The sequence below is a fragment of the Alnus glutinosa genome, chromosome 2, assembly GCF_958979055.1.
Source record: "Alnus glutinosa chromosome 2, dhAlnGlut1.1, whole genome shotgun sequence".
In the NCBI taxonomy this organism is placed as follows: domain Eukaryota; kingdom Viridiplantae; phylum Streptophyta; class Magnoliopsida; order Fagales; family Betulaceae; genus Alnus; species Alnus glutinosa.
Window position 1 is genome coordinate 35,078,787 of NC_084887.1, and position 24,730 is coordinate 35,103,516.

Consider the following 24,730-nt stretch of genomic DNA (forward strand, 5'->3'; position numbering starts at 1 on the left):
ACTTTTCCCAGCTTGAGAAGCGGTCGGAATTAGGAGTAGTGATTCTAGTGAATGATACAGAAAGAGAGGCCAAAACACCTTCTTCTTTTTTTTATAATAAATAAATAAAATTGGTCAATTTTTTTTTTTGCATCAAACGTGGAAAGATGTTACAAATATTTTTAAGGGAAAATATTTGAGATTTATATTGTAAAACCTATATAAGTTCCATTTTTTTTTTTTAAAGAGAAAATATCATTTGGTCTTAGGTTTTATGTGATTTTAATTTATTATTTAGAGCAGTAAGAGCAATGTCTCAAACATTTTTTCTAATTTATAAAAAATTTAAGAAATCAACCCACTTTTTTTTTACTATTATTTTTTTATTTATATAAAAGAAAATGTTAGATTTACAACACCAATACAACAACTGCACAACAACTCCTCACATGAGGGTGAGTCCTATACACTGGGGCCCACCCTCATGTGAAGGGTTGTTGTAAAGTTGTTGTGATAGTGTTGTACAAGAATCAAATCCCTTATATAAATACATCTCATAATAGATTCCTTTAATCTTTTTTTTATATCATTAAAATATTATTTTTAATTTTTTAATTTTATTCATTTCTGTTTCTCCAAGTTTCCCAAGTGAACCGCAGCTCTCTCGGTCTCTCCTTCTCCAATTCTTCCTCCATCGTTCTAGGTTTATTGAGGAGGACGAGGACGGCATCTCCCCCGATCTGTCCTCCATACTTCATCACCCTTTCTTTCTCCCCCGACTCCTCATCCAGGTGATGGCCCCCATACCCTCCACTGAGCATTTGATCGTGGCCTTCCACTACTGGATCCACCATGCTCCCCCTAGATTCTGTGCGCTTAGAACCTGTTGGAGATGGTGGGCTGGCGGATTTGAAACCTCTGTATCGTTTCCCTTGCAACTTGGTTCAGGCGGTAAATCAGCTTAGTGGAATTGGTTTAGGCCTTTTGGTTCAAAACTTAAATATTTAAGAGAGAGAGAGAAGGTCTATTTGGCCCAAAAATGCCATTAGGAAAGGGACGAGGGATTCATTTTTAGGAGGACGAAGAAGGAAAAGGAGGAGACTGAGGCAGAGTTGAGTGGCGGCAGCAAGACTGGCTCCGATTAGGATCAAAGGGGATTTGATTAAATTCTTGAGGTTGAGGATGCGGGAAGGAGAGAGAGCCAAATAGTGACACTTTTTTTTTTTTCAATTTTTTTTATTTTAACAAAGTGAACCACTTATAGAACTACTAAGGCTCTTTGGTCAGTCTTAACAATTAATCCCTTAGATTATTTTATTTTAATTTCAAATAGGCTCTTTCATTAATTTATTGTCCAATTAATTAACTATATATCATGTGAAATTAATCCATTTAATATCACGTAATAGATTTTTCTTTGATTATCGTTTGGCATATCATATATTTATTTGATAAAAATTAGAATGTTATAGATTAATTTGATAAAAATTCATATAATATATATTTTTTAAAAAAAACAACCAAAAGACGGAAAAGATTGGAGATGCGGGGTATCGATCCCCGTACCTCTCGCATGCTAAGCGAGCGCTCTACCATCTGAGCTACATCCCCGCCATGCCAAAGCGCCTGAGATGTTTATAAATCAATTATATTTCAGTAAATGTATATAGGCTGTATCGTTCTCTTGCTCGTCGAAAGTCGGTTGGGACAGAGATCACTGTAATCACGAAATGCTGAGACGTCTGCTTCTACAATCTGCCACTTGTTATCGTCGGCTATCCAATGCCTGCTACTTTGCTCCACAACTCTCCCCACCAGTATCACCACGTCCGGCTCCTTCGTGTTCTATAACACGTTTCTTTTCCTCTTCTTCGTCGTCACAAATCCCAAACACTTCTTTCGTCGAACACGTGGAAGACGATGCGAACCAGACCACTTCTCCACCCACCGCCGCAATCTCCGTCGACCGCTCCGGACTCTACAATCCACCCGGTAAATGCTTTTGTAAATCAAGCGCAAGCTCAATGAGAAGGCCTTCTTTATTGTTTTTTCTTAGATTTTGTTCTTTGTTTAAGTAAGGTTTGAATGGCAGAGCATTGCCATGCGCCTTCTTCGGACTCCGAGCTTATCAAGCACCTCAAAAGCATCATCAAGGTTTGCAATTCATTTATTTTTTATTTTCTTCAAATGTTGCTTTATGGTAGTGTAAATATTGGTTTTCGTGACGTGTCAGTTTGAACGTTGGAGATCCTGGTGTACTATGCGGAAATTTCATATGGATTTTGGATTTGTAGTGTCTCTCAATGAAATTCATTACTAATTGAGGTGGGTTTGGTACTTTGGGACTTGTGGGGTTATGGTGTTCACTTTTTTTAATCGAAATAAAGGAAGAGGTGAGGTAACTGTGCCATTGGTTAATCATTTTGAGTTTAGGTTTGTTAAATTTTGATCTGTATCTCGTCGCCCATTCAGCTATTGCCCATTTGGTTGCTATACACTCGTTGAATAGAAGGAAAGAAACTGAACAGCAAAATGTTTGACACTTTGAATTTTTATAGCAAAATTTGAAGAGAGTTTGGATGTTGGTATTATACTTTGATATGGTATGTTGGTGCTAATGTATACGAAACAAAATTTTGACCAGAAGGGATGCTCTAGTCATGAATATGAAATGGATATGGTGGATGGCAAAGAAAAAAACTTATATGTTATGACTTCGTTGTGAAGTTGTAAGTAGAACTTTTGTGAATATTATAACACAATCATATATAACCATGGTTTCCTGCCATCCCCGTGGGCACTTCCATTTATTTAATGTTAGGCGCATCCTGCTTGATCATTTTCAGTAAAAATGGGGCTGAATCATTGCCACTTGGGATTTAAATGTGCCATAATATCTCAATATAGACATGGGAATTTGCTTGTTTTTCTAATCTTATTGCATGTTACTTTTGTGTTGTCAGTTCCGTGGTGGGCCAATCTCAGTTGCTGAGTATATGGGGGAAGTTTTGACAAATCCTAAAGCTGGGTTCTACATTAATCGGGATGTGTTTGGAGCAGGGGGTGATTTTATAACCTCTCCTGAAGTAAGCCAGATGTTTGGGGAGGTAATTTGGTTGCTAACAAACTCTCAGTTGCTCATATCTCCTCATAATGTTATAAGAAATTTCTAGGACTCATTAAACCGAAGTGCATTATGTTCTAAGTTGCTTCCATTTACGAAGATTTGCAATCAAGAAGAATGACTTCTCATGTCCTGCCTATATACTTAGATGATTGGTGTTTGGGCCATGTGTCTGTGGGAGCAAATGGGACAACCAAATAAAGTTAACCTAGTCGAGCTGGGTCCAGGACGAGGAACTCTCATGGTCGATTTTCTTCGGGTATGAGACCACATTCCTCATCATGCATCTATTTTTGGATATTCAATTTAATGCTGAACATAAGAATAATAGTTCACTTTTATTTCTTCACTCTTTTTATTAGTTAGCAAATGCAGTTGGGTTCACGTTTAGTTTAACTTTAGCTTTTATTGTAGGGGGCTTCTAAGTTTAAGAACTTCACCGACTCGTTGCACATCCATATGGTAGAATGTAGCCCAACACTACAGAAGCTTCAGCACAGCAACTTGAAATGCAAGGACGAAGATAATATGGATGACAAGATGAACAAAAGGACTGTCAGCACGTTGGCTGGAACTCCTGTGACATGGCATGCTGCACTGGAGCAGATTCCTTCAGGATGTATGGAATATCTTATTGATTTACAAATGAAAACAACCAGATGTGCACGATAGTTCGAGTAGAATGGCAGATTCTTATATATACGTGTTCCTCTAGAAATTGAGTAAAATGATGTGTAACCTGTGCTCTCTCTCTCTCTCTCTCTCTCTCTCTCTCTCTCTCTCTCCACACACACATGCTTGCATAAACAATTTTCTCTAAATATTATTTTTCTGTCCCTAGATGAAACTTTTTTTTTTCGAAATCTCATAGGACATTATATGAAGACATGAACTAGATATGCATGAGATAATCCTATGCATATGTTTTTCTTAGTTGCTTGCTATACATGATGATATTACCTTATGTTGTCCTTTTTTATAGGTTTTGTACAGTAATTGCAATCATACTAGGCAAAGAGAAAATTGGATGTTAGGTTATTTAGTCAGTTATTTAGAGGCTGGTGTTTTACTTTCAACTCTATGAATCAATGAAAATTATGATTGGTGCATGCTGAATGCTTGATTTGACAGCAAGAATGGTATTATAGCATGCTAAAGCAATTCAACTAACATGATAGTGATTTACAATTACCATGTTTAATATTTGTGAAATGTTGTGTAACGACCTATGGAAAATGCTAATCACATTTTCTTTATCATCTCAAAAAGATTAGTCAATATGAAGCTTCTCTAAAATCACTTATAAAGCTCAGTTTACCTAGTAAGTAAGCAATATGAGACTTAGCACCCAGTAAGTAAACAATAAAGCTCAGTTTCACATAGTAAGTAAGCAATATGAGATTTTATGAGCCACTCATTCTATGTGGGTTATTCGTCTTCTCAATATGGGACCTGAGTGTTATAATCTCCCCCACGTAAACCTCTGACATCCTCGCCAGGTCTACATTATGCAGTGCTCCAGTACCACGTGGCGTTACTAGGTGGCTTTGATACTATTTGTAACAACTCAGGGAACGTGCTAGCAACATTTGCGCTATCTCCTTAAAAAGATTAGTCAATTTGGACAAAAAAAACTAGTCAATTTGGAGCTTCTTTAAAACCAGTTGTAAAGCTCAGTTTCACCTAGTAAGTAAGCAATGTGAGACTTAGCACCCATAAGTGTCTTTATAAACTACCTACTCTATGTGGGCTACTTATATTCCCAATATGGGACTGCAATGTTATATGCTGAGTGTAATTAACATATTGGAGAAGTTTTGCTGTTGACCATTGTTCTTCTGATTTTGATCTTGGAGATATTATTAAAACTGCGTTATATTCTCCTGTGCTTTAATTGTTTAAAATGTCAGTTTGTTTTTCCTCCCTTCTTGACCAACTTTTCTTTCCTCTTTCATAAATTCCAGTGCCTACAATCGTCATTGCCCATGAGTTTTATGATGCTTTACCAGTTCATCAATTTCAGGTTTGTCTGGTTAATTTGAGTTGTGTAGTTCTGGATGATTGTTGTAGTTTTTTTACAGATGTATCTATATGGTCCATGAATGACTGAACACTTATGAAAGCTGTTATTTGCATATAAATGAAAGAGATACTTTTTGGTTTAATAAAATTCCTTGATTAATATTGAATTTTCTAGCGCTGTGTCATACTTTCATGAAACATTTGCAGCTCCTTGACTGTTTCTGGTTTCATTTTGTCCCGCATTCTCATTTCTGCTTCAATCTTGCTTGCTTAGTGGCTGTTATTATTTTTCATATAAGATTCCTCCTTTTGGTTCACCATGTAATTATTTAGATCATTGTGAAAGAATTGATTCAACAATGGGCAATTGTGTGATCTCCACTTTTTTAAGTAACAATATAGTCGGGTTTTTGTTGTTGTTGTTGTTGATAAGTAACAATATAGTCATTCATAACAGATAGTTCAAATTTTCTAATGATAGCATAATAGCTATTAGCATATAGATTTAGGCCATGCAAAACTAAGACAACAACTTGCTTTATGCTCTCAGTAATCCCATGCACTAGGTCAAGTGGAAATTTGAGGAGAGTAATATGAACTCCAAAATAGTTTCTGGATATGGAAGATGTCAAGGGATATATATTCATGTGTATTGGACCATTTATATATGTCACTGAGATAAAGATTTCCATCTTCACAGTAGAGATATTGGATGGATGGGTTTCTTTCTTCTTTGTGCTATTTTGAATAGCCAGCCAAGAAACAAAGCTATGGCTAGCACATCTTTTGAAACCAAATGAGATGCCACCAGTTGACTCTAGGCGAAGTACTGGATGGCCTCCCAAGTAGCTTCAAAATTTATTTTTTTGGAAGTTTCCAATTCAATATTTTCAAATTATCCTCATTAGGCTTAATATCAGTAAACTTTTAGAATAAGCAAACTTACTGTAGACTTGTAAACTCTTTGTTGTATCTTGTCATTGGTGAGTGCATACTTCAACTATTCTCTCATCCTGCATTAATCTTGTATGCAGAGGGTTTCTCATGGCTGGTGTGAGAAGATGGTTGATGTGGCAGAAGATTCATCGTAAGGATCTAAAACCTAACCTGACAATTAGTCTCTTTGCAGGTGCAATTGGTAAAGAATTTAGGTATTTGATACTTTTTATATAATATCGTTCAGGTTTCGTTTTGTTCTATCTCCACAGCCTACGCCTGCAAAACTCTATCTAATGAAGCGCTCTAAATGGGCTGCGACTGAAGAGATAGCAAAGCTTGATCACATTGAGGTTTGCCCCAAGGCAATGGAGTTGACTCAAACTATTGCTAAAAGAATAAGTTCTGATGGAGGAGGGGCTCTTATAATTGATTATGGAATGGATGCAGTAGTCTCAGATAGTCTGCAGGTTTGTTTCCTTTCTGTTTTAGTTTTATGGTGCTGGTTTTATTATATCGGGAATGATTCTTCATGTTGCTGTTTTTAGTTTTATGGTACTGTTGTCATTATATCAGAGGATGAATTCTTCTTGAAGTTTGGTCTCTCGATAGTTATCTAGCTAACCATGTAACGTTAGAACATCTTTACCTATATATACTTTTCTATTCCTTTTTCTCCCCTTTTAATACCTTTCCCAATATTACATATACTCTTGTCTTCCTTTTTCTCACATTTTATCATCTTCCCAATAACACATATCTGCAGGCAATTAGAAAACATAAATTTGTCAACATTCTGGATGATCCTGGATCCGCTGATCTCAGTGCATATGTTGACTTTGCTTCCATTCGGCACTGTGCTGAGGAAGCTTCAGGTGCATGTCCTCATTGTGCTAGCTGTATTTTTTTTTTTTTTTTTTACCTTCTCTGAATGTAGAAGTAAAAGAGAAAATGAAGATAAATTTGAATATTTCAACATTTTACAGGCGATGTGTCTGTCCATGGCCCAATTACTCAGTCTCAGTTTCTTGGTTCTCTTGGGATAAATTTCCGAGTGGAAGGTCTTCTTCAGAACTGCACAGACGAACAAGCTGAGTCCCTCAGAACGGGATACTGGCGTCTGGTAGGCGAAGGTGAAGCCCCCTTCTGGGAGGGACCTGATGAGCAGGTGCCTATTGGAATGGGTACCCGGTATTTGGCAATGGCTATTGTGAACAAGAGGCAGGGTGTTCCAGTTCCATTTCAGTGAGGTCTGGTATAACGTGGCATTTGTTATCTTTTATGTACATTATAAATTTATGCCTTCATTGAACCAACTTCCTTCAGTTTCACCTGTTGGTTGTCAGATGGGATCTGATTTTGTAGTTTGGGTTCCCTTAAATTAATTCATTTTACCTAGTTTTTTAGTGTACAATGGCACAGTTGTTTTGTGCAAAGTAAAAGGTGAATTTGCCCGCCCTTTTTGAGCTATATTTGATTGATGGCTAAATTTATAGCTCTATTTGGTACCGTGTGAGAGTAATGCTAGAAATTATATTTTTATTTCATAACTATTTTATAATGCTAACATACATGGTAGTTCCAACAAATTCTTGGATTTTTTATTTTTTTTTCCCCCTCTTTTTAACAATGACTGATCTGAAGGTTGATTGGGATTGCTATATCAGCATTGCGGGATAATTTTGGAATAAAAATGTGGTTTTTAACATTATTCATCGTGAAAACAACTCATGCCTTCAAATTTTCGAATGAACCACAAACGTCTTTTTCTGACTCATATAAAGTTTATCACTGTCCACTGAGGTCTTAACTCAAATTAACTAAATCAAAACTTTTGGTGGAGATGCGGAAGAAATCTTCGACAGGCAGGCCTTGGTACAATGAATTTTTAATTGTTAAGAGTCTCACATTGTCAAGGTATACTTGGGTTGTGGACTTTATAAGCCTTGAGTAAACCTCTTCTCTCAAAGTGCATTTTGTGGAAGAGTAAGGCTTAATGGACTTTATCATAGTATCAGAGCTTCAGGGCCTTGGATAATGTTGGGCCTTCCCTCCTGTTATACACGTGTTTGGACAATAGTGTCACACGTGAGGGGGCGTGTTAAGAGTCCCACATTGCCAAGGTATACTTGGGTTGTGGGCTTTATAAGCCTTGAGCAAACCTCTTCTCTCAAGGTACCTTTTGTGGAAGAGTAAGTCTCAATGGACTTTATCACTAACTTCCTTTATTTCCCCTTTTGTTTGATACATTTGGCTCCTAACGTTGATATTTGCAGGTCTAATTCTGCAAGAGGCAGGACTCTTTAGTGGGGCAGTGGGTGCTCTTTCTTGCATGCTCCATTCTTCCAAATAAAAAAAAAAATACCTTCGTTGTGCCTTTTTCCCTCTCTGCGCATTGAGCAACAACAGACCTTTGTTTTAATAAGTGGGAAATGATAATTTTTATGAAATGAGACCCTGGTTTTGTTAGAACTCGTAAATCTTTTAGGTACACATGATCCAGATGCCAAAAAGTTAGATGCTTGGTTACATCTACTGGGGAAAAAAAAATGGAGACAAGGGAAAATCTATCCCATATTCTTCTGCAATGGTATTGACCTTTTATGATAGCATTAGATAATCTCCGAAATTCAGCTCCATATGTTAAAATGCCAGTAAACAGAAGCTCGCAGGCAGCATGACCTCTTTAACTACGTTCGGCTTTTTCCTGATTGGAAAGCCCAACCCTATGAGATTTCCACACTTATAATGAACAGAAATATCGATTAACTTGGTAGAGGAGGCCTTTTAGCCCTGGTTGTTCCACTTAATGGTGTCATAAAAAGCATGCATGTTGTTTTTCATGATCCACCGGATATTCATGCATGATCTGCCTCATCTAACTGTACTGAAAGCCTTTTTGTTCTATATATTTAATTAGGGCTAACAGATTTTTACACGGCCCGCAAATCCAACTTAAAATTAGCTGATTAGGGTTGAAGGATTTGACATGTTTAATTAAATTGGTCGAATTAAAGTTGATATGTAGTCTTATATATACTCATATTTTGACACTACATGAACTCGACAAACGAACACGAATTACTACCTCTATATTTGATGCCAATTATATCAGAAAGAATCAAAACATTAAATAAAACATGTATCAGTTATTAATTGATCAAAGTAAATCCTAGAATTTTTTTCACCGCAAACTCTCTCCGTCTCCATGAACTTTTCACTTCTTCCGTATCAAAATGAAATAGTCATTATCTATCGGAGCCTTAAATTATTTGAGCATCCTATTTAATTAGCCTGTTGTTAAGAAGAGTACGTATTTCCCTTTCTTGTTCACTTTTGGACCTTTTGTTTTGTTCTGTTTCTCTTAATGTGGGAGATTTTCCCTGAAACAAACCAACATTCAAAGTGCTAGCTTTTTGATACCTGTATAGGCTACTCGGTACTCACCATTCACCAAATGCACAAAGGGGACCGGTTAAGCCAGCCAACCAAAACAAGCAAGCGGCCTACAACATTTTCTCCTTTGGACCGGCACCATAACATGTGTATGAGTTTGCATGCTCTCAAAAAGCAACATCACTCACTAGCAACTATAACATACATGCATGCATATGCGTGTGCTGATGTGCATGTACATGTGCCTATATATATATGCATGTTATAGAGAGAATAACCAGTAGGTGAGAGTAAAGGATTTCTTCCTTCTTGTCTTGCTGATCAACTCTGTATCACTCAGCTTCAACTCTCTAGTCTGTTCATTATTTGAAGGAAAAAAAATGGAGAGAGAGGAGGAGAATATTGTTCCAACTGATGAGCCTGAGATCAAGCACGCAGGAGTTAAAGCCATAGCCTTTATCATTGGTAAGATAGAGAATGAGAGAGGCAGAGCTCTAGCATTTTTGACTTCCACCCATCTTTTTCTTTTGGTTTTAATCTTAAACATAGAGAAACAAAAAAAAAAAAACAATTGCAGGGAACGAGGCATTTGAGAAGCTTGGAACAATTGGAACTTCATCAAACCTCATCCTTTATCTGAACAATGTCTTCCACATGAAGAAAGTGACAGCTGCAACACTCATTAACATCTTCAATGGCACCACAAACATGGCACCCTTGCTGGGTGCCTTCCTCTCCGATTCTTACTTTGGACGTTACAAGACCTTGGCCTTTGCTTCCATGTCCTCTCTTTTGGTAATTTGGATGATTTTTCTGTCATTTTTAGATCGGATTTCCCATGTATGCATTTCAATTTTAGATCCAAGACCTTAAAATTTTATGTACATCTAATGCATGTCCCTTCAACATGTTCTTCACAACATATCTACAACAATCAATAATTTTAAGCTCTTTTTTTTCCTTCTTCCTAGGGGATGACAGGACTAATGTTAACAGCGGCAATCTCCAAACTGCACCCTCCACATTGTGAGAAAAACCATAATAGCACATGTGTCGGGCCAACGGCTTGGCAATTGGCCTTCTTGCTAGCCGGATTCAGCCTCCTAGTTGTCGGAGCTGGAGGTATCCGTCCATGTAACCTAGCCTTTGGTGCTGACCAGTTCAATCCGAGGACCGAATCCGGCAAAAGGGCCATTAACAGTTTCTTCAATTGGTATTATTTTACCTTCACCTTTGCCGTGATTATATCAGTAACGTTCATCACCTATGTGCAGAACAGGAACTGGGCTATTGGGTTAGCCATTCCTGCGTGCCTTATGTTCATTTCATGTGCATTGTTTTTCTTGGGGTCAAGATTTTACGTTAAAGTAAAACCCCAGGGAAGCCCCCTTGTTAGTGTGGTACAAGTGGTGGTGGCTGCCACTAGGAAGCGTCAGTTAAAGCTGCCTGAAAACAGGGCATTTAACCTTTTCAACTACATGCCCAACACTTCCAACAACTCCAAACTACCCTGCACCGATCAATTTGGGTAAGATATCTCTCTAATCCACATTTTGGTCCCAACCAAAAAAGAAAGAAAGAAAGGATAAACGCTTTTGCATTTGTTTTAGTTATATGCAATATTTGAGTGATCTAATCTAAGTGATCATGGCCTCAGGTTCCTTGACAAGGCTGCAATCCTTACACCAGAAGACCAAGTTAATTCTGATGGATCGGCTTCCAACCCATGGAAGCTTTGCAGCATACAACAAGTAGAAGAATTGAAATGCATAGCAAGAGTAATTCCCATTTGGGCATCAGGGATAGTCTTCCACGTTGCTATAGTCCAACAGCAAACCTATGCGGTTTACCAAGCTTCTCAGTCCGACAGACGCCTCAGCAAAAGCAGCTTCAAGGTGCCTGAAGCATCTTATGCAGTCTTTGCCATGCTAACCCTTGCTATGTGGATTCCAATCTATGACCGAGTCGTGGTTCCTTTCCTCCAAAAGCTGACTGGCAAAGAAGGTGGCATCACGATTCTCCAAAGAATTGGCATTGGAATTGTGCTCTCAGTTTTGACTATGGTTGTTTCTGGTTTGGTTGAAGAGCGGAGAAGAACCTCACCTCTTACTATGCCAAAACAATCATCTATGTCTGGCTTATGGCTAATCCCTCAACTTGCACTTGCTGGGCTATGCGAGGCTTTCAACGCCATTGGCCAAATTGAACTTTATTATAAGGAGTTTCCAGAGAACATGAGGAGCATTGCTGGGTCTTTCTTATTTTGTGGCATGGCCTGCTCCAATTATCTAAGTGGTTTTCTGGTTTATGTGGTTCATAGAATCAGCTTGAGAGCTCGGACTGGAGATTGGTTGCCAGAGGATCTTAACGAAGGGAGATTGGATTACTTCTATTACATGATTGCTGCTCTGGGTGTCCTCAACTTTGGATACTTTTTGGTGTGTGCCAGGTGGTATAGATATAAAGGGGATTTAGAAGAATGTTAATTTGAGTATATTGTATTATGTACTTCACAAAGAAGGGGGCGCTCCATCGGATCGGGATCCTTTACAATTAGACTGTCTAAATTGCACGTGTTTAGGTAAGCCTTACAACCTCTCGCTATGTGGAGCTGCCCGAATTGTGTGCAATTTGGATAATGAATTGTAAGGAATCCTCGTCTATGCTCCATCACTTTGATATTTGATGCTTTCCTAAGAGTTCAAAACCTTTTTCTGTTGAGAACCGATAAATCCCTTATATGATCTTCTATGTTATTGTGGAGAAATAATATGTTTCACGTCCTCAAATGTCTTCAATTGTTGTTACAAACAAAAGTTTCATGGTATGAGGATGAGAGAATTGGTACAGGCAAAATATTTTGAGAAAAGAGTAATAAAGATAGTGAGCAAAAGAGGAATAGAAAGATAAGATCAATTAATTTCAATACAAGACGTTACAATAATTCAACCACCATGCCAATTCATTTGAGATACCCATAAGGTTATCCGAAAAAGCCACCATCTTCAAATTTGTGTGGGGTGCTTAAACGTGTTATTAAGAATTAAAAAAAAGAAGAATGAGATTAGAGAAGATTGTTGCAAACAAAACAAAATCCATAGAACAATCATTGAAGTAACCTAAATAAGAAATGCAAATTGCCTACGAAGGTTAGATGGAGAAGCGGTGGCTAGTAGACTTTTGACTTCAAAGCGTGATTATACCCTCTAACTCTAACAGGAATTCTCACAATTAATCTTGCTATTAGGACTCTTCGGTCCGAATATGATAGTTTCGGCCAAATAAGAGCCACATTCAGGTAGGGGAGCCCTAATCACAACTCATGTTATTATTTCTACTCCTTCCTATTTGGATAGGGAATAGGATATCCGAATCCATGTATTATAAGTCAAGATAATTTTACTCTCAAATAAAACAAATTAAAAAGGAAAAAAAAAACCATTAGGTTTCTTCTGAAAATTTTAATTTGAAAGAGGGTAAAACTATTTTTTTTTTAATAAGTGAAAAAAAAAAAGTTCTAAATTTATAAATACACTACATTTAAATGGGCTAATATGAAATCACTCTTTATTAAAAAAGAAAAAAAATTGAAAGACTGATAGACATTGCTACATCAATCCAATAAAACAATATAAGTATTTAAAAATACTCTTAAAAATATATATTTATATATAGGAAAGATCATTTTTGAATATAAGTCTAAATCTTAGATAAATTCAATAATTTAACCTAATATGTATATATTTTTTATTTTTGTTTTTATTTTTTTCCGTCAGCAACATTGTTACCACTAGTGCCCGATGGTCACGACTCACGACTCACGAGGTCCAAGCATAGAGAATAGAGACCACTAATTTCCCAAGCGCACACCATAAATTGCTCTAAATCGCTCATCGAAGCCACAGTGAGACACAGAGAGAGAGAGAGAGAGAATGGGATCTTTCCTCTCAAGCTTGCTTGGAGTGGGCGCGACGAACGAGGCGGCTCCGTCGGCTTCGGAGGGTCCCGGGATCATGTCGTTCCACTCCTCCGCCCGATGGCAGCTCCACTTCAACAGCTCCAAAGAATCCTCCCAACTCGTAAAATTACTTGCTTTTACTCTCTCTTTAAGCTTTCTAATCTTCCTTAAGATGGTGTTAGGTAGGGATTAATTCGTTTCCCTTTTCTATGTTGCACGGAGCAAAGACGGTGATTGATTTCGCTGCTGCCTGGTGTGGGCCGTGCAAGTTCATGGAGCCCGCCGTGCACGGCATGGCCACCAAGTTCTCCGACGTCGTCTTCGCCAAGATCGATGTCGATGAATTACCTGTGCGTGTTCTCTCCCGATTCTTATTCTTTGTCGGCAAATCTCTCTGGGTTTGTATGTGGTTGTTGACTTTGTTTTTGGGTTTGTGCGAAATTTCGTAGGATGTGGCGCAGGAGTTTCAGGTGCAGGCGATGCCCACGTTTGTGTTGGTGAAGAAGGGGAAGGAGGTGGACAGGGTGGTTGGGGCCAAGAAGGATGAGCTTGAGAAGAAGATTGAGAAGCACAGAGCTCTCCAGGCCTCTTCTTGATTGTTCTGATTATTTGCTTTATCTCTTTCTTTCAGTTTGTACCTCTCAGTTTCCATAAATTCCATTATAGTTATGATGATGATGATGATGATGATGATGGTTTTAATTAATTTGGTGAGAAAATGATGAACACTTCTTATTACGATTCCTATAACTATAGTTTCCCTTAACCTTTTATGTGGTTATTTGCTTCCTTTATTTTTTTCCAATGGGTTTCTCAGTTTCATTATCATTTGATGGTAAATCTCAATCAGGGTTTCTCATCCCACATTACACTGAAGCAGTGTCTTGCATTTAGCAACAGATATATAAACATATAAAATGCAGGTGGGCTATGATTTATACATTAGGATGATAAACTACAGCTCTTTAATTTGTTTCCAGCGCATTAACACCATGTTTATGTACCATGGGGAATCGAAGAAGTTTCTGATCTTTCAGACAGTGTATGCTTGCTGAATTGTGTCTATGTCAAGGCCCTTAAGTCTCACCACCGACTCGACGTGGCCTTTCAGTGTATGCAGCTCTCTCAGTCTGCAAGAAACAAGAAAACATATCCATCATATGCACTCTTTCCACCAGGATTCAACTCTAAAAGAGCATTCATCTTCCTCTTAAGCTCAATATGAAGATCTCAGAAAAATACAGATAACATGTAATCTCAATAAACGAGGGCATATTTTACAAAATGGCATCATCATTTCATTGCAGCAACGATGAAAATTTGTGTACCTAGCAATCTCAGCTCGTCTTTTTGCCTCTTCTGCCATCTGATTAAGTTCTGAATGAGTTGTGCGCTCGCCGAACATCTTGGTTTCAGGTGGGTGCAACCCATGAAGCGTCCTTTGTGCACGTGCCCATTTAAGCTCCCGTTCTTCCTTCCCGAAATCCTTTTTCCTTGTGAAGGCAATCTGCAGAACAGAGAATTCAACCACAAAGAGTCATGGAGGAGCACTTCTTAACAACTTACTCTATTGAAACAGTGTCACACGTACCCTTTGCTCAATAACAAGATCCCAAGCCCTCCCACTCAGGGCATACCGGGTAACGAACTTGATAAAATCAAGTGGGAAATAAAAGATGAGGTTATAGAGCCAAATAACACCAGCCCAACCCCATCCAATACCTTTGATTGCAGCAAAACTCCAGTTCGCATAGACCGCAATGAGCGTGGCGACCTGAACACGCAACGAAATTGATAGAAAGGTCATTGACATTGCCATATATCAGTAGATAAAATCACAAAAATGCAAGGAAAAACCAGCAGTTCACCCACCAGCTGAGCAATAACAAAAGCTGCTACAAGTAAAAAGCCCGGACGCTCGACATAAGACCAATTCCGGGACCGTGTCACGAATATGAGAGCCTGACTTACAGTACTCACTTGCAGGTACACTGCTGAGGCAAGCTTCCTAAAGTCGTCCTTTTCCTGAAGGCTTGAAACCCCAAATGTACGCTGTATATGGCATAATACAAGTCAATTCAAGCAAATGAGCACCAAGTAAATCATTCTAACTGATAAATGATACAGAAAAACGGACAGCTATAACAAGCAGACAAGGTAAGGAGAAGATTCATACATACAGACAGAAGTACAAGCACACAAAAACTGATCATATGAAAATCATTTTTTTTCTTTAAGATAAGATCATTCCATAATGCCAGAAATGTCAAGTACATAAGAGAATATTTGTCAGAAGAAATCATTGAAAAGGATGGGACAAAATTACCGTATCAAGTCTATGCAGTTATACAATGTTACAACCATGATCAGCTTGCATAAAGAAGAGAAGAGGATGGATGAATTATCTGCTTTTGACTTGTGCAATTAGAGACAGAGAACAGAAAACGTACTTGGCATAGGATGCTTTGAAGTCCAAAGATTTAAACAGTACATGTGGAGCGAATCTAATAAGAACAAAAAGGTGGCATGGAAGAAAACCAACTTCTTTCACAAACTATTCAGATTGAAGGCAAATATAATAAGAACAACTTGGTGCATGTGATTTAAGATAACCAATTAAATTTTATAATAATAGTAAAAAGAAAAACGGCTATGAGTCTGTGCATTTGTCATTTAACAAAACCTTGGACAATAAACATTAAACACACAATTATGCCGACTGACACTTGACCAGTGTTGGAATACCGTGGACAAAGTTTTTAACTTTGCTTACAGGATAAAAAGTAGACCCAACCAGGATTAGACAAGACCAAGCTGACCGTGATGGTCTAATTAGTCTAACTACACACAAGCAGACCACCCTCAATTATTGGAAGCTTTAGCAGGTTAAGGGATGAATGAGATGGTCAGGGATAAAAGAAATTGGAAAATTGAACTTTCATAATTTGATAGGATATAGTGCCTAGTATGTAAAAAGCAAAAACAAAAAGCAAAACTATGCAAATAAGCCTTCAGTTGCACATGGAACTTGCTTGGATGATGATGATGATGATGGTAGGAGTGAGCTTGAGTTTGATTAAAAAATTAGACAGCCTCCAAAGAACAGAAATTATTGATGTGTTTAAAAGATCAGGTATTCTCTGACATGACATGCATAAATTTGGTGATCATTTAACAAAAATCAAATAAGTCTTACAGGGAAGAAGTCTGTCTTGTATGCTGCCCAAAAGAAGATGACTGTCATCATAGCCAAATAACCACCAAGAATGATTCCAGTTGCAAAGATCTCTGATAGCTTCCAGCTATCTGGCAGAGGAGAAGGCTTAACCCTGTCCTTCGATATTGTCATAATGGTGCCTGGCAAGCCATAGATCTCGTTAGTGGCAAACTTCTCACCATAAAGAAAAGGAATCTGCAAGATTCTCTCTCTCTGCTAGGAGAATTAATGTTAAGTGAATGCTGTAAAGAGATAGGAAACAATGTGTTTATCTGATTATTTAATCATTCAGTAATGAAGGAACCAAAAAAAGTCCTATGCTTGTTAGATAAAATAAGAAAATCAGAGCGAGATTAAAAAAAGCAAACAAACCATCATTAAGGACAGCAATAATCAGCACCATGAATGGTGGGAAGTCGAACTGCCATATGAGAGCAAGTAACATAAAACCTAACTGTCACGAGAAATCAAATGGGATGAAAACAAAGTCAGGTGGCTAAAAGGACAGGAAGTGATTAACAACATTTTCAAAATACAATATCCTGTGGCCAACACCAAATTACTTACCACAATACGGATTGTAATGGAAACTGCATAAATCTGCAACAAAAAATGAATTGATTAATTCGATGAACGCTATCATTAAAACCATAATAACTCCTATAATTACAATTGTTATTAATGGTATCAGTAGTACAACTAATTGTTGGATATTCCTGAGGGGAATGATGCCATTTGTTTGCACAGAACGCAATAGGGCTTCTCACAAAATGAAAAAAAAAAAAGAAAAAGAAAAAAAGAAAATGAAAAAAAAAGTTCTTCTCTCCTATCCAGAAACATGGATAACACAGGGTGAATCCTATCTGGATCAACCACTTTCTTTCCCCAACCAGGCATTGCCAAGAACGAAGCTGTCTGATCTGAAAAGCTTAAATACCACATTCTGGATCCCATTGGTTTCTTGAGTTAACATGGACATAATAAATGTGTCAATAGAAAAACCACCCATTATCTCATAGATTCTGAACATTTTATCAAAACTTCCTAAGATCAAAGCGCATGCTCACCGTGTAATTCTTCATCCTCTGGAATATTGCCCGACTAGTCAGTACGGCACTAATAATAACACTAAGACCAGGTTCTGTAAGAACAATGTCAGAAGCACTACGAGCTGCGTCAGTTGCATCAGCAACAGCTATGCCGATGTCAGCCTTTTTAAGAGCTGGAGCATCATTAACTCCATCACCAGTCATTCCACAGATATGCTTCCTAGCTTGCAAACGCCTTACAATCTCATATTTGTGCTCTGTACCAACAAATAATTTAGTGCAGTCAGATAAACAAGGACAATAGAAGAAATGTGCTATGTTTATCCAACAAAAAGCCATACAGAGTTCTTGTTAACAATTTATATAAGTAAAGTTACCAGCATGACCTTGTCGAATCTAGCTGTCTCCCCTGCAGAGTTTAGGGGATCCAGCTTCCTGGTACTAGACTACTAGTAGCTAAATTGGGTGCAATGGAATTTGGACTAGGCTTAGTGATATGTTATCCATTTTAATTTAGAAAAACTCAAATACCTTTCAAAAAAAGAAAAAAGAAAAACTCAAATAGCAAAATAAAAATAAAAATGCAGTACCAGGAAAAACGCCAGCAAACCCATCAGCTTTTTCAATCAGATCATCAACCGGCAAAGCAGCAATTGACAGGTCTTTATTCTGTCCTAGCAATGCAGAGGATGGGTACATGTTGGTTCCCATTCCCAAACGGCGTCCTGTTTCCTTGGCTATTGCTAGTTGATCACCTAATGGACATTGAAAAGAGTAAAGCAGATGGGGATATTAGCCAAATAATGATAAAATAGTCAATGAACAAGACTGAAAGTGAAAGATTATGGTAGATGCCATTGTAATTTCCACGTGCCAGAGAAGAATAATGTATTCTGTTCAAATACATGATTCCCATTTATAAGCATCACAGTGGACTGGCCAAGTAAAGCTAGAAGCATCTGAGTTGCAACAACATAACATTTTATGTAAAAGCAAGGAAACAGCAATGTCAATTAAGTTGTACAACAAACGCTATAAAACACCTTTATTGTATTTAGACCTAAAGTTCACCCTTTTGCTATTAAAAGAGAGGGGGAAAAAACTGAAATAGAACTGGTGTTAATTACTATCAGTATAATCTAGGATTGTTAGAATATTAATTAAATGCATAAATTTACTATTTTCTATCAACTTAAGTTTTGCGATAATTGGTAATTTAACATAGTAACAAAGCAAAAGTCTTGAATTCAAACTCTATCTCATCTCCATAGTTCACTTCTCATTTCAATTAAATATTCTACAAGTTTGGCCTAACTTATTGAGGTGGAATTAGAGCCCACAAGTTAGAGAGAGTGTCAAATTCATCATTTCCTATTAACTTAAGTTTTTGAGATAAATGATAATTTAACAAGGATCAAGTTATACCTCATAATAAACAAAGGGATGTCCGGGATGCTATCTACAAAAAGATCCACACGTAATATGTAATTAAACTCAAATCACGTGTATAAAGTCTGCGAATTATCTGTTTGGCTTAAATTAATAATGCAGGAGTTCTTTGTAGAATAATTACAAAGTGATAGACATTAGACACCTAATAGTTCAAGATGAAAAAGATAGCTTATCATCGATATCCTTCTTATACAGTTTTGCAATGCTGTTACATAGAACTTTTACCCAAGATGTAAAACATGTCATTACACTGCCTCATTAAATCCTCTGGTACATTTCACTGGTAAAGCCTTATTATAGCTGCGATATGTACAAGGCATCAAAGGTGCCAAAGCATTACCGTGTATACAAATAAAAAATAGAAGTCATTTTATATTGTTATTTAAAGGAGACACACCTGTGATCATTTTAACATTTACTCCAAGATTCAATGCTCTTCTTATTGTCTCTGCACTATCATGTCTAGGCGGGTCAAATAGAGGCATGACACCAATAAATTGCCATGGGCCTCCTTGGCTCTCCTTCCTTCCATCAGGAACTTCCTACACATTAAAAAAAGAAACTTGCCAATACGATCATGAATTATTACACGAAAAACATGCATTAGAAGTGAATTGAAAATATCGCCAAGAAATAATGACATGGATGATAGAATACCTGGTATGCTACTGAAAGAGAACGTAATCCTCTCTCTGCAAACTTATCAATCACAGCGTGGACTCTACCTTCTATCTCTGACTTATTGTGTGCAAGATTCAAAATCTAGTAATAGAAACACAGGCGTAAATTAATTCATTAAAAATCCAGAAGCATAAAAGTACATAAAATAGTTGTGTATAATCTAACCTGCTCTGGTGCACCCTTGCTGACCCGATGCATTTTACCTTCACTGTCAATGTACGTTAGAGCTGTTCGCTTATCAGTTGGGTTGAACGGAAGGAAGTGAACCTCTTGTATACCAACCCGAGCCTGCAGTCAAGAGCAGAAGCAAATAAACATAATAAATAAATAGTGTAGAAAAGTCACCTATATCCGTTTACTCACATAATAAAGATTGGCAGCAAACTTCCAACTCTGCTATTTTAACCTAATGTAAAAGAGAAATCCTATAATTAATTGATATACACCTCCTTTGGATCACCCAACATTCCAACTATAGCCGTGTCTATTGCATCTTGATTTTCCAATCGGGATGCTCGAGCTGCCATCAGAACAACAGTATCTGTGTCTACTCCCTTTGCAAAGACCTACACAAATAGAATGTTGGAACAGCACAAAAACTAAGAGAGTTAAAAATGCAACCATGAACTGGACCAAGCATTAACCAACCTCTATAAGATTCTTGTCAACCGTAAGCTTGTTCAGTGTCAGAGTCCCAGTTTTGTCACTGCAAAGCACATCCATCCCTGCCATTTCTTCTATTGCTGTCATTCTTTTAGTGATAGCTCCCTGCAAATATTATTAAATAATGGCACATATATACAGTTAACCATCAAACTGAGATCAGTTAGTAAATAAAATTACACCTCTAATATAAACAACCTGCGCAGCCAAACGATGGGATCCAATTGCCATTGTCACAGACAAAACTGTGGGCATGGCAATGGGAATTCCTCCAATAAGAAGCACCAGCAGATTGTCAATTCCTGGACGGTATTTCCTGTGTTGAATTGGATACATGACAATGATCTCTACTATCATCCCCACAGCAATTGAGCATATACAGAAATTTCCAATAGCAGTCAAGACCTAGTAAGCAAGTACAAAAATAATTTACTCAGATACAGTTACAAATAGTAAAAATTAATCTAATAGCAGCAGGTTAAAAATGGGTAACACAGATTAACATGTTCTTGTGAGTTCAGGTCCAGACATAGTTATCAGTCACCTAAATAAATTTTTGATCATGAGTTGAAAGCAAACCAGGAATTACCTTTTGCCCAAAGAGAAAAAAAAGATTTGTCATTGATTTATTAGGGCAGTTACTGATATGAAACATAAAGAAGCTTATGAATGATATCAAAGAAACAACTCGGTGGCATAAACAGCAATGCTACTTCCATATATCTTATGTGCTTCTCTATCATGTAAGATCCATCCCCACCAACCCCCTCCTAAGTATTCAACTTGATTCCCCTTCTTGCATTAGCTTGTTTTCCATTTTCTTTTGCCCATCAAATCTGTATTTTATTATCTTTCTTGTAGCTATTGTCTAAATAAAGGAAGTTTCATCTATTTACCTTTTGAAAGTGCCCCACTTGATTCGTGGAATCCACAAGGTGAGCAGCCTTGCCAAAGAAGGTATGAACACCAGTAGCGATGACCACGGCTTCAATCTCTCCCTGTTTGCATGTCGAACCTGAATAAACACTATCACCAGGGCCTTTTGTCACAGGAAGGGACTCCCCTGTAAGTGCAGACTGAAAAGTCCAAATACTAAAGATAAGTCAGTCAGCTCCAGTTAACCAAGGTGACCTAAATTCAAGAAACAGAACAACGAAAGCTGCAAAATCACCTGGTCAATTTTCAAGGGATCACCATCGAGAAGGCGAGCATCTGCAGGAAGAATGTCCCCAAGCTTAACGCTAACTATATCACCAGGAACAAGAATAGACGCATCCTCCTCAATCCACCTCCTGTCTCTAAGGACCTAAAATAATAACACCATACAGACTATATAATCACAAGAGACGAGAAATGCATCAATAAACCAAAGCATTGTACCCACAACTCAGATTTACATCAAATCAAAAGACAATTCATAGCACCAACATTAACGTAATCATATTGATAAGGAGAGGCATTCAATTTTCCAACCAATACCTTTGCTTTGGGTGCTAGACGAGCCATGAGAGCAGCAGCAGCATTACCGGCATTGTTCTCTTCTATAAAACTTATAGTTGAATTGATGAATAGCAGAACAATAATCCCAACAAAATCTTGCCAATCAGGAGGTTTTCCCTGCAAAAATATGCTTGCAGTATGAAGTTACAGACAGTGAAAATTCCCTGGTTGATGACAAAATGCAGGACAGAAGTAAAAAAAAATAATATAAATATTCTGTATGGGACATGAGAAAATAAACTTCGAATCAACTGAACGCTATACAGACAATTTTTTGTTAGTTTCAAAGAAACCTTAAGAATATCAATATAAACATGGAAAGCTCAACTTCCTTTTCTTCCCTCGTCTTTCTGAGCTGTGACAGAAAAATCCTTAGTAGAGGAAAAAGAATACTTACTCCTCCATTGGCAAGCGCAATTGCCATGATAGCAGCGGCTTCCATGACCCATGAGAGAGGATTCCACATAAAGCCTAAGAACTTCAAGAACTTACTTTCCTGTAAACCCAAAATACAAAAAACAACCAGAAAACGTCAAAACAACCAAAAGCCCAAAGAGACAACAAATTAAGAAGAAATTTTATCTCTGTTTGTATCATTGAGAAATAATTCAAAACAAAGTATCCTTTCGGTTTCCATTAATCTTGGTGAAAACTCATAGTAAGGCTAGGGAAAGATTTATCATTTTCTTTTTTCAGCCAAGTTCTTGGAAGGTTTATGTTGACTCTCTTCACACCAGAAGAGTATCATATTTCTTTCCGGAAAAAAGTTTCCGTTGAAACAAACAGATAGTAAAGGATAAGAATAGTGTACCTTCTTTTCCTCGAGCTTGTTGTAGCCAAAAATGGCCAACCTTTCCCCAGCAGCCTCTGTTGTGAGACCATCTTTGTTGCACCTCAAGGTCTGGAAAACCTCTTCAATCGGTACGTTCTCCTACAATAAATACAAATTCCATTACAAACTCAAAAGCAAAACCAAAAGCATGACTCCAGAGAGAAGTAAAACACCAAAAACAGAACACAGTAACACCAAAAAAAAATCTATGTGAAGTACGGATTCGTCGCAAACACAAAAAAAAAAAAAAAAATACAACCCAGCAACAAAAAGCACAAATAGAGTTCATATTCATCACCAACCTACCAGAAACCAAAAACCCAGAGAGGAAAAGCACTAAAAACGAAAAACACAAAAGCAAAAACACCCAAAAAAGCGAAAATAATTCTCAGAACAGTAGAAAAAATGGGACAGATAGGTTGCTCTGTTTTGTTACCAAATCCACAGCTTCTTTTAGCACAGCCTCCAAATCTTCTGCCTTGTTATCCATCTCAAACCTCTCGTTTTTACTGGTGCATCAGCAAGTGGAAGCAGATATTAAAGGTGCATAAAACCCCCGCCAGAAATCAATGGCAAAACAGAGCACTCTCTGTCATCCCTCAATGGAGTACTCTTGCTCTGTTTGTTTGTTAACGTGGATTTATAGTGTTTTTTTTTTAAAAAAAAAAAAATTAATATATATGAGGTAAAGATGAAAATGTGTAGTTTTAAGAGTGTTCTGGGTTTGCGTTTTTGTTTTGAGTTGAGAATTTGTAACAAACGGAGCTGGTACTGACGTTTTTATCTCTGTCCCTCCTCTGTTTTCTCTCTTTAAATCATAAAAGTGTCAGTTTTTTTAGGGCACGATTGTCCTTTGCTGCGGATAAATAGCTCGAAGTAGATCATGTACTTGGCAGGTACACACTCATTTTCTTAGAATTCCATTATTGCGATAATTATTGTGATTTTCCAGTGCTTGAATGAAAAAAAAAAAAAAAATATATGACGATAAGCATCTAGTTTAACAGGTGGTTCCTAGTCTTAAAATGAGGCACTCCCCATTTTGACAATTTTGCCCCTGAAAAAAATGACCTTAGAACAAGTATTTTTTCAAGAGTGCTGAGAGGTACCCGTTGTGTACGGTCAATATTGTTGAGTTGAATTTTTTTTAAGTAACGGTAAGAAGTGATTGATGTGATATAAAGTATAAATAATTTTTATAGAAAAGTAAAAAAAAAAATTCACTATAATATAATCCACGTACTTTTGGATTATATTATAATCCACGTACTTTTGAATAATAATAAAAAATTATTGATGTGAAATAAAAAGTAAAAAAAAATTAAAATATTTTAAAGTTGATTGTTTTTAGAGAAAAGTCAAAAGAAAGTAGGGGAATGGAGTGTTTGGTATAATTTTTACAGTAAATTTTTTTATAAACTGACATGATAATCCACGTACTTACCACAACAGTTAGTAGCAAAGCCACGTGGAGACTAATGGGGCCCATTGCCTTTGCAAAAATTGTTCTTAAAAAGAATTGATTATGTAGCGAGTCCATTTTTTTGCTTGAACAATAAAACCTTTTTTGCCCAGAAGAAAGAAAAATGCTACACGAACTTTCAAGTTTATATTCTCAAATGTTTATTCTCTAACGTAGTAGTGAAAATTACCGTTGGATCTAAAATTTAATAATGATTCATATAAAATTCAATTATAATTTTTACCCACCATAGAGTAAGCATTTGAGAATGTAAACTTAAAAGTTTGTGTAGATGATGCGGGTGAATGTGATATAAATTCCATTGATTAATTAATCCAAGTAGAAATGTCAAAGTTGTGAGTGGGTGAACGACTGGGAGCTTTTGTCTTGTTATGGATGGAGACTCCATTTCATGTAGTGTTATTACTATCATTGAGTTTTGGACAACATGATTTTTCA

The 24,730-nt window shown here is 37.2% G+C and overlaps 4 protein-coding genes and 1 non-coding gene across 6 annotated transcripts; 3 read left to right on the top strand and 2 right to left on the bottom strand.

Moving 5' to 3' along the window:
- Window positions 1-1,517: 1,517 nt before the first annotated feature.
- Window positions 1,518-1,590, bottom strand: TRNAA-AGC (transfer RNA alanine (anticodon AGC)). The gene has a single exon. It is a non-coding gene; the product is annotated as a tRNA-Ala (tRNA).
- Window positions 1,591-1,595: 5 nt separating this feature from the next.
- LOC133859744 (uncharacterized) lies at window positions 1,596-7,650 on the top strand. 2 transcript variants are annotated; one of them, XM_062295261.1, is made up of 10 exons: window positions 1,596-1,971; window positions 2,072-2,133; window positions 2,943-3,086; window positions 3,252-3,362; window positions 3,518-3,722; window positions 5,068-5,126; window positions 6,160-6,212; window positions 6,309-6,531; window positions 6,828-6,936; window positions 7,048-7,650. In XM_062295261.1, exons 1-10 carry the CDS (start codon window positions 1,710-1,712, stop codon window positions 7,308-7,310), a joined length of 1,491 nt encoding a protein of 496 aa, XP_062151245.1. In that variant the 5' UTR covers window positions 1,596-1,709; the 3' UTR covers window positions 7,311-7,650. The 2 variants fall into 2 exon arrangements, with proteins under 2 accessions (XP_062151245.1, XP_062151246.1); XM_062295262.1 differs by having other exon boundaries at window positions 1,840-1,971; window positions 2,059-2,133.
- Window positions 7,651-9,837: 2,187 nt separating this feature from the next.
- Window positions 9,838-11,943, top strand: LOC133860578 (protein NRT1/ PTR FAMILY 2.11-like). The gene is made up of 4 exons (XM_062296156.1): window positions 9,838-9,922; window positions 10,035-10,252; window positions 10,429-10,985; window positions 11,115-11,943. Exons 1-4 carry the CDS (start codon window positions 9,838-9,840, stop codon window positions 11,941-11,943), a joined length of 1,689 nt encoding a protein of 562 aa, XP_062152140.1.
- A 1,384-nt stretch (window positions 11,944-13,327) lies between these two features.
- On the top strand, window positions 13,328-14,181 carry LOC133859747 (thioredoxin H2). Its single transcript, XM_062295264.1, has 3 exons — window positions 13,328-13,536; window positions 13,643-13,765; window positions 13,865-14,181. The coding sequence occupies exons 1-3, from the start codon at window positions 13,390-13,392 to the stop codon at window positions 14,009-14,011; spliced, it is 417 nt and encodes a 138-aa protein (XP_062151248.1). The 5' UTR covers window positions 13,328-13,389; the 3' UTR covers window positions 14,012-14,181.
- A 139-nt stretch (window positions 14,182-14,320) lies between these two features.
- LOC133859746 (ATPase 11, plasma membrane-type-like) lies at window positions 14,321-23,571 on the bottom strand. The gene is made up of 21 exons (XM_062295263.1): window positions 23,246-23,571; window positions 22,789-22,908; window positions 22,375-22,473; window positions 21,957-22,094; window positions 21,649-21,783; window positions 21,374-21,553; window positions 20,676-20,882; window positions 20,463-20,582; window positions 20,261-20,380; window positions 19,980-20,102; window positions 19,791-19,895; window positions 19,531-19,675; window positions 18,272-18,436; window positions 17,700-17,938; window positions 17,200-17,232; window positions 17,005-17,086; window positions 16,612-16,772; window positions 15,288-15,467; window positions 15,007-15,189; window positions 14,744-14,922; window positions 14,321-14,545 (listed from the first exon to the last, which is right to left on the bottom strand). The coding sequence occupies exons 1-21, from the start codon at window positions 23,297-23,299 to the stop codon at window positions 14,449-14,451; spliced, it is 2,865 nt and encodes a 954-aa protein (XP_062151247.1). The 5' UTR covers window positions 23,300-23,571; the 3' UTR covers window positions 14,321-14,448.
- Window positions 23,572-24,730: the final 1,159 nt, after the last annotated feature.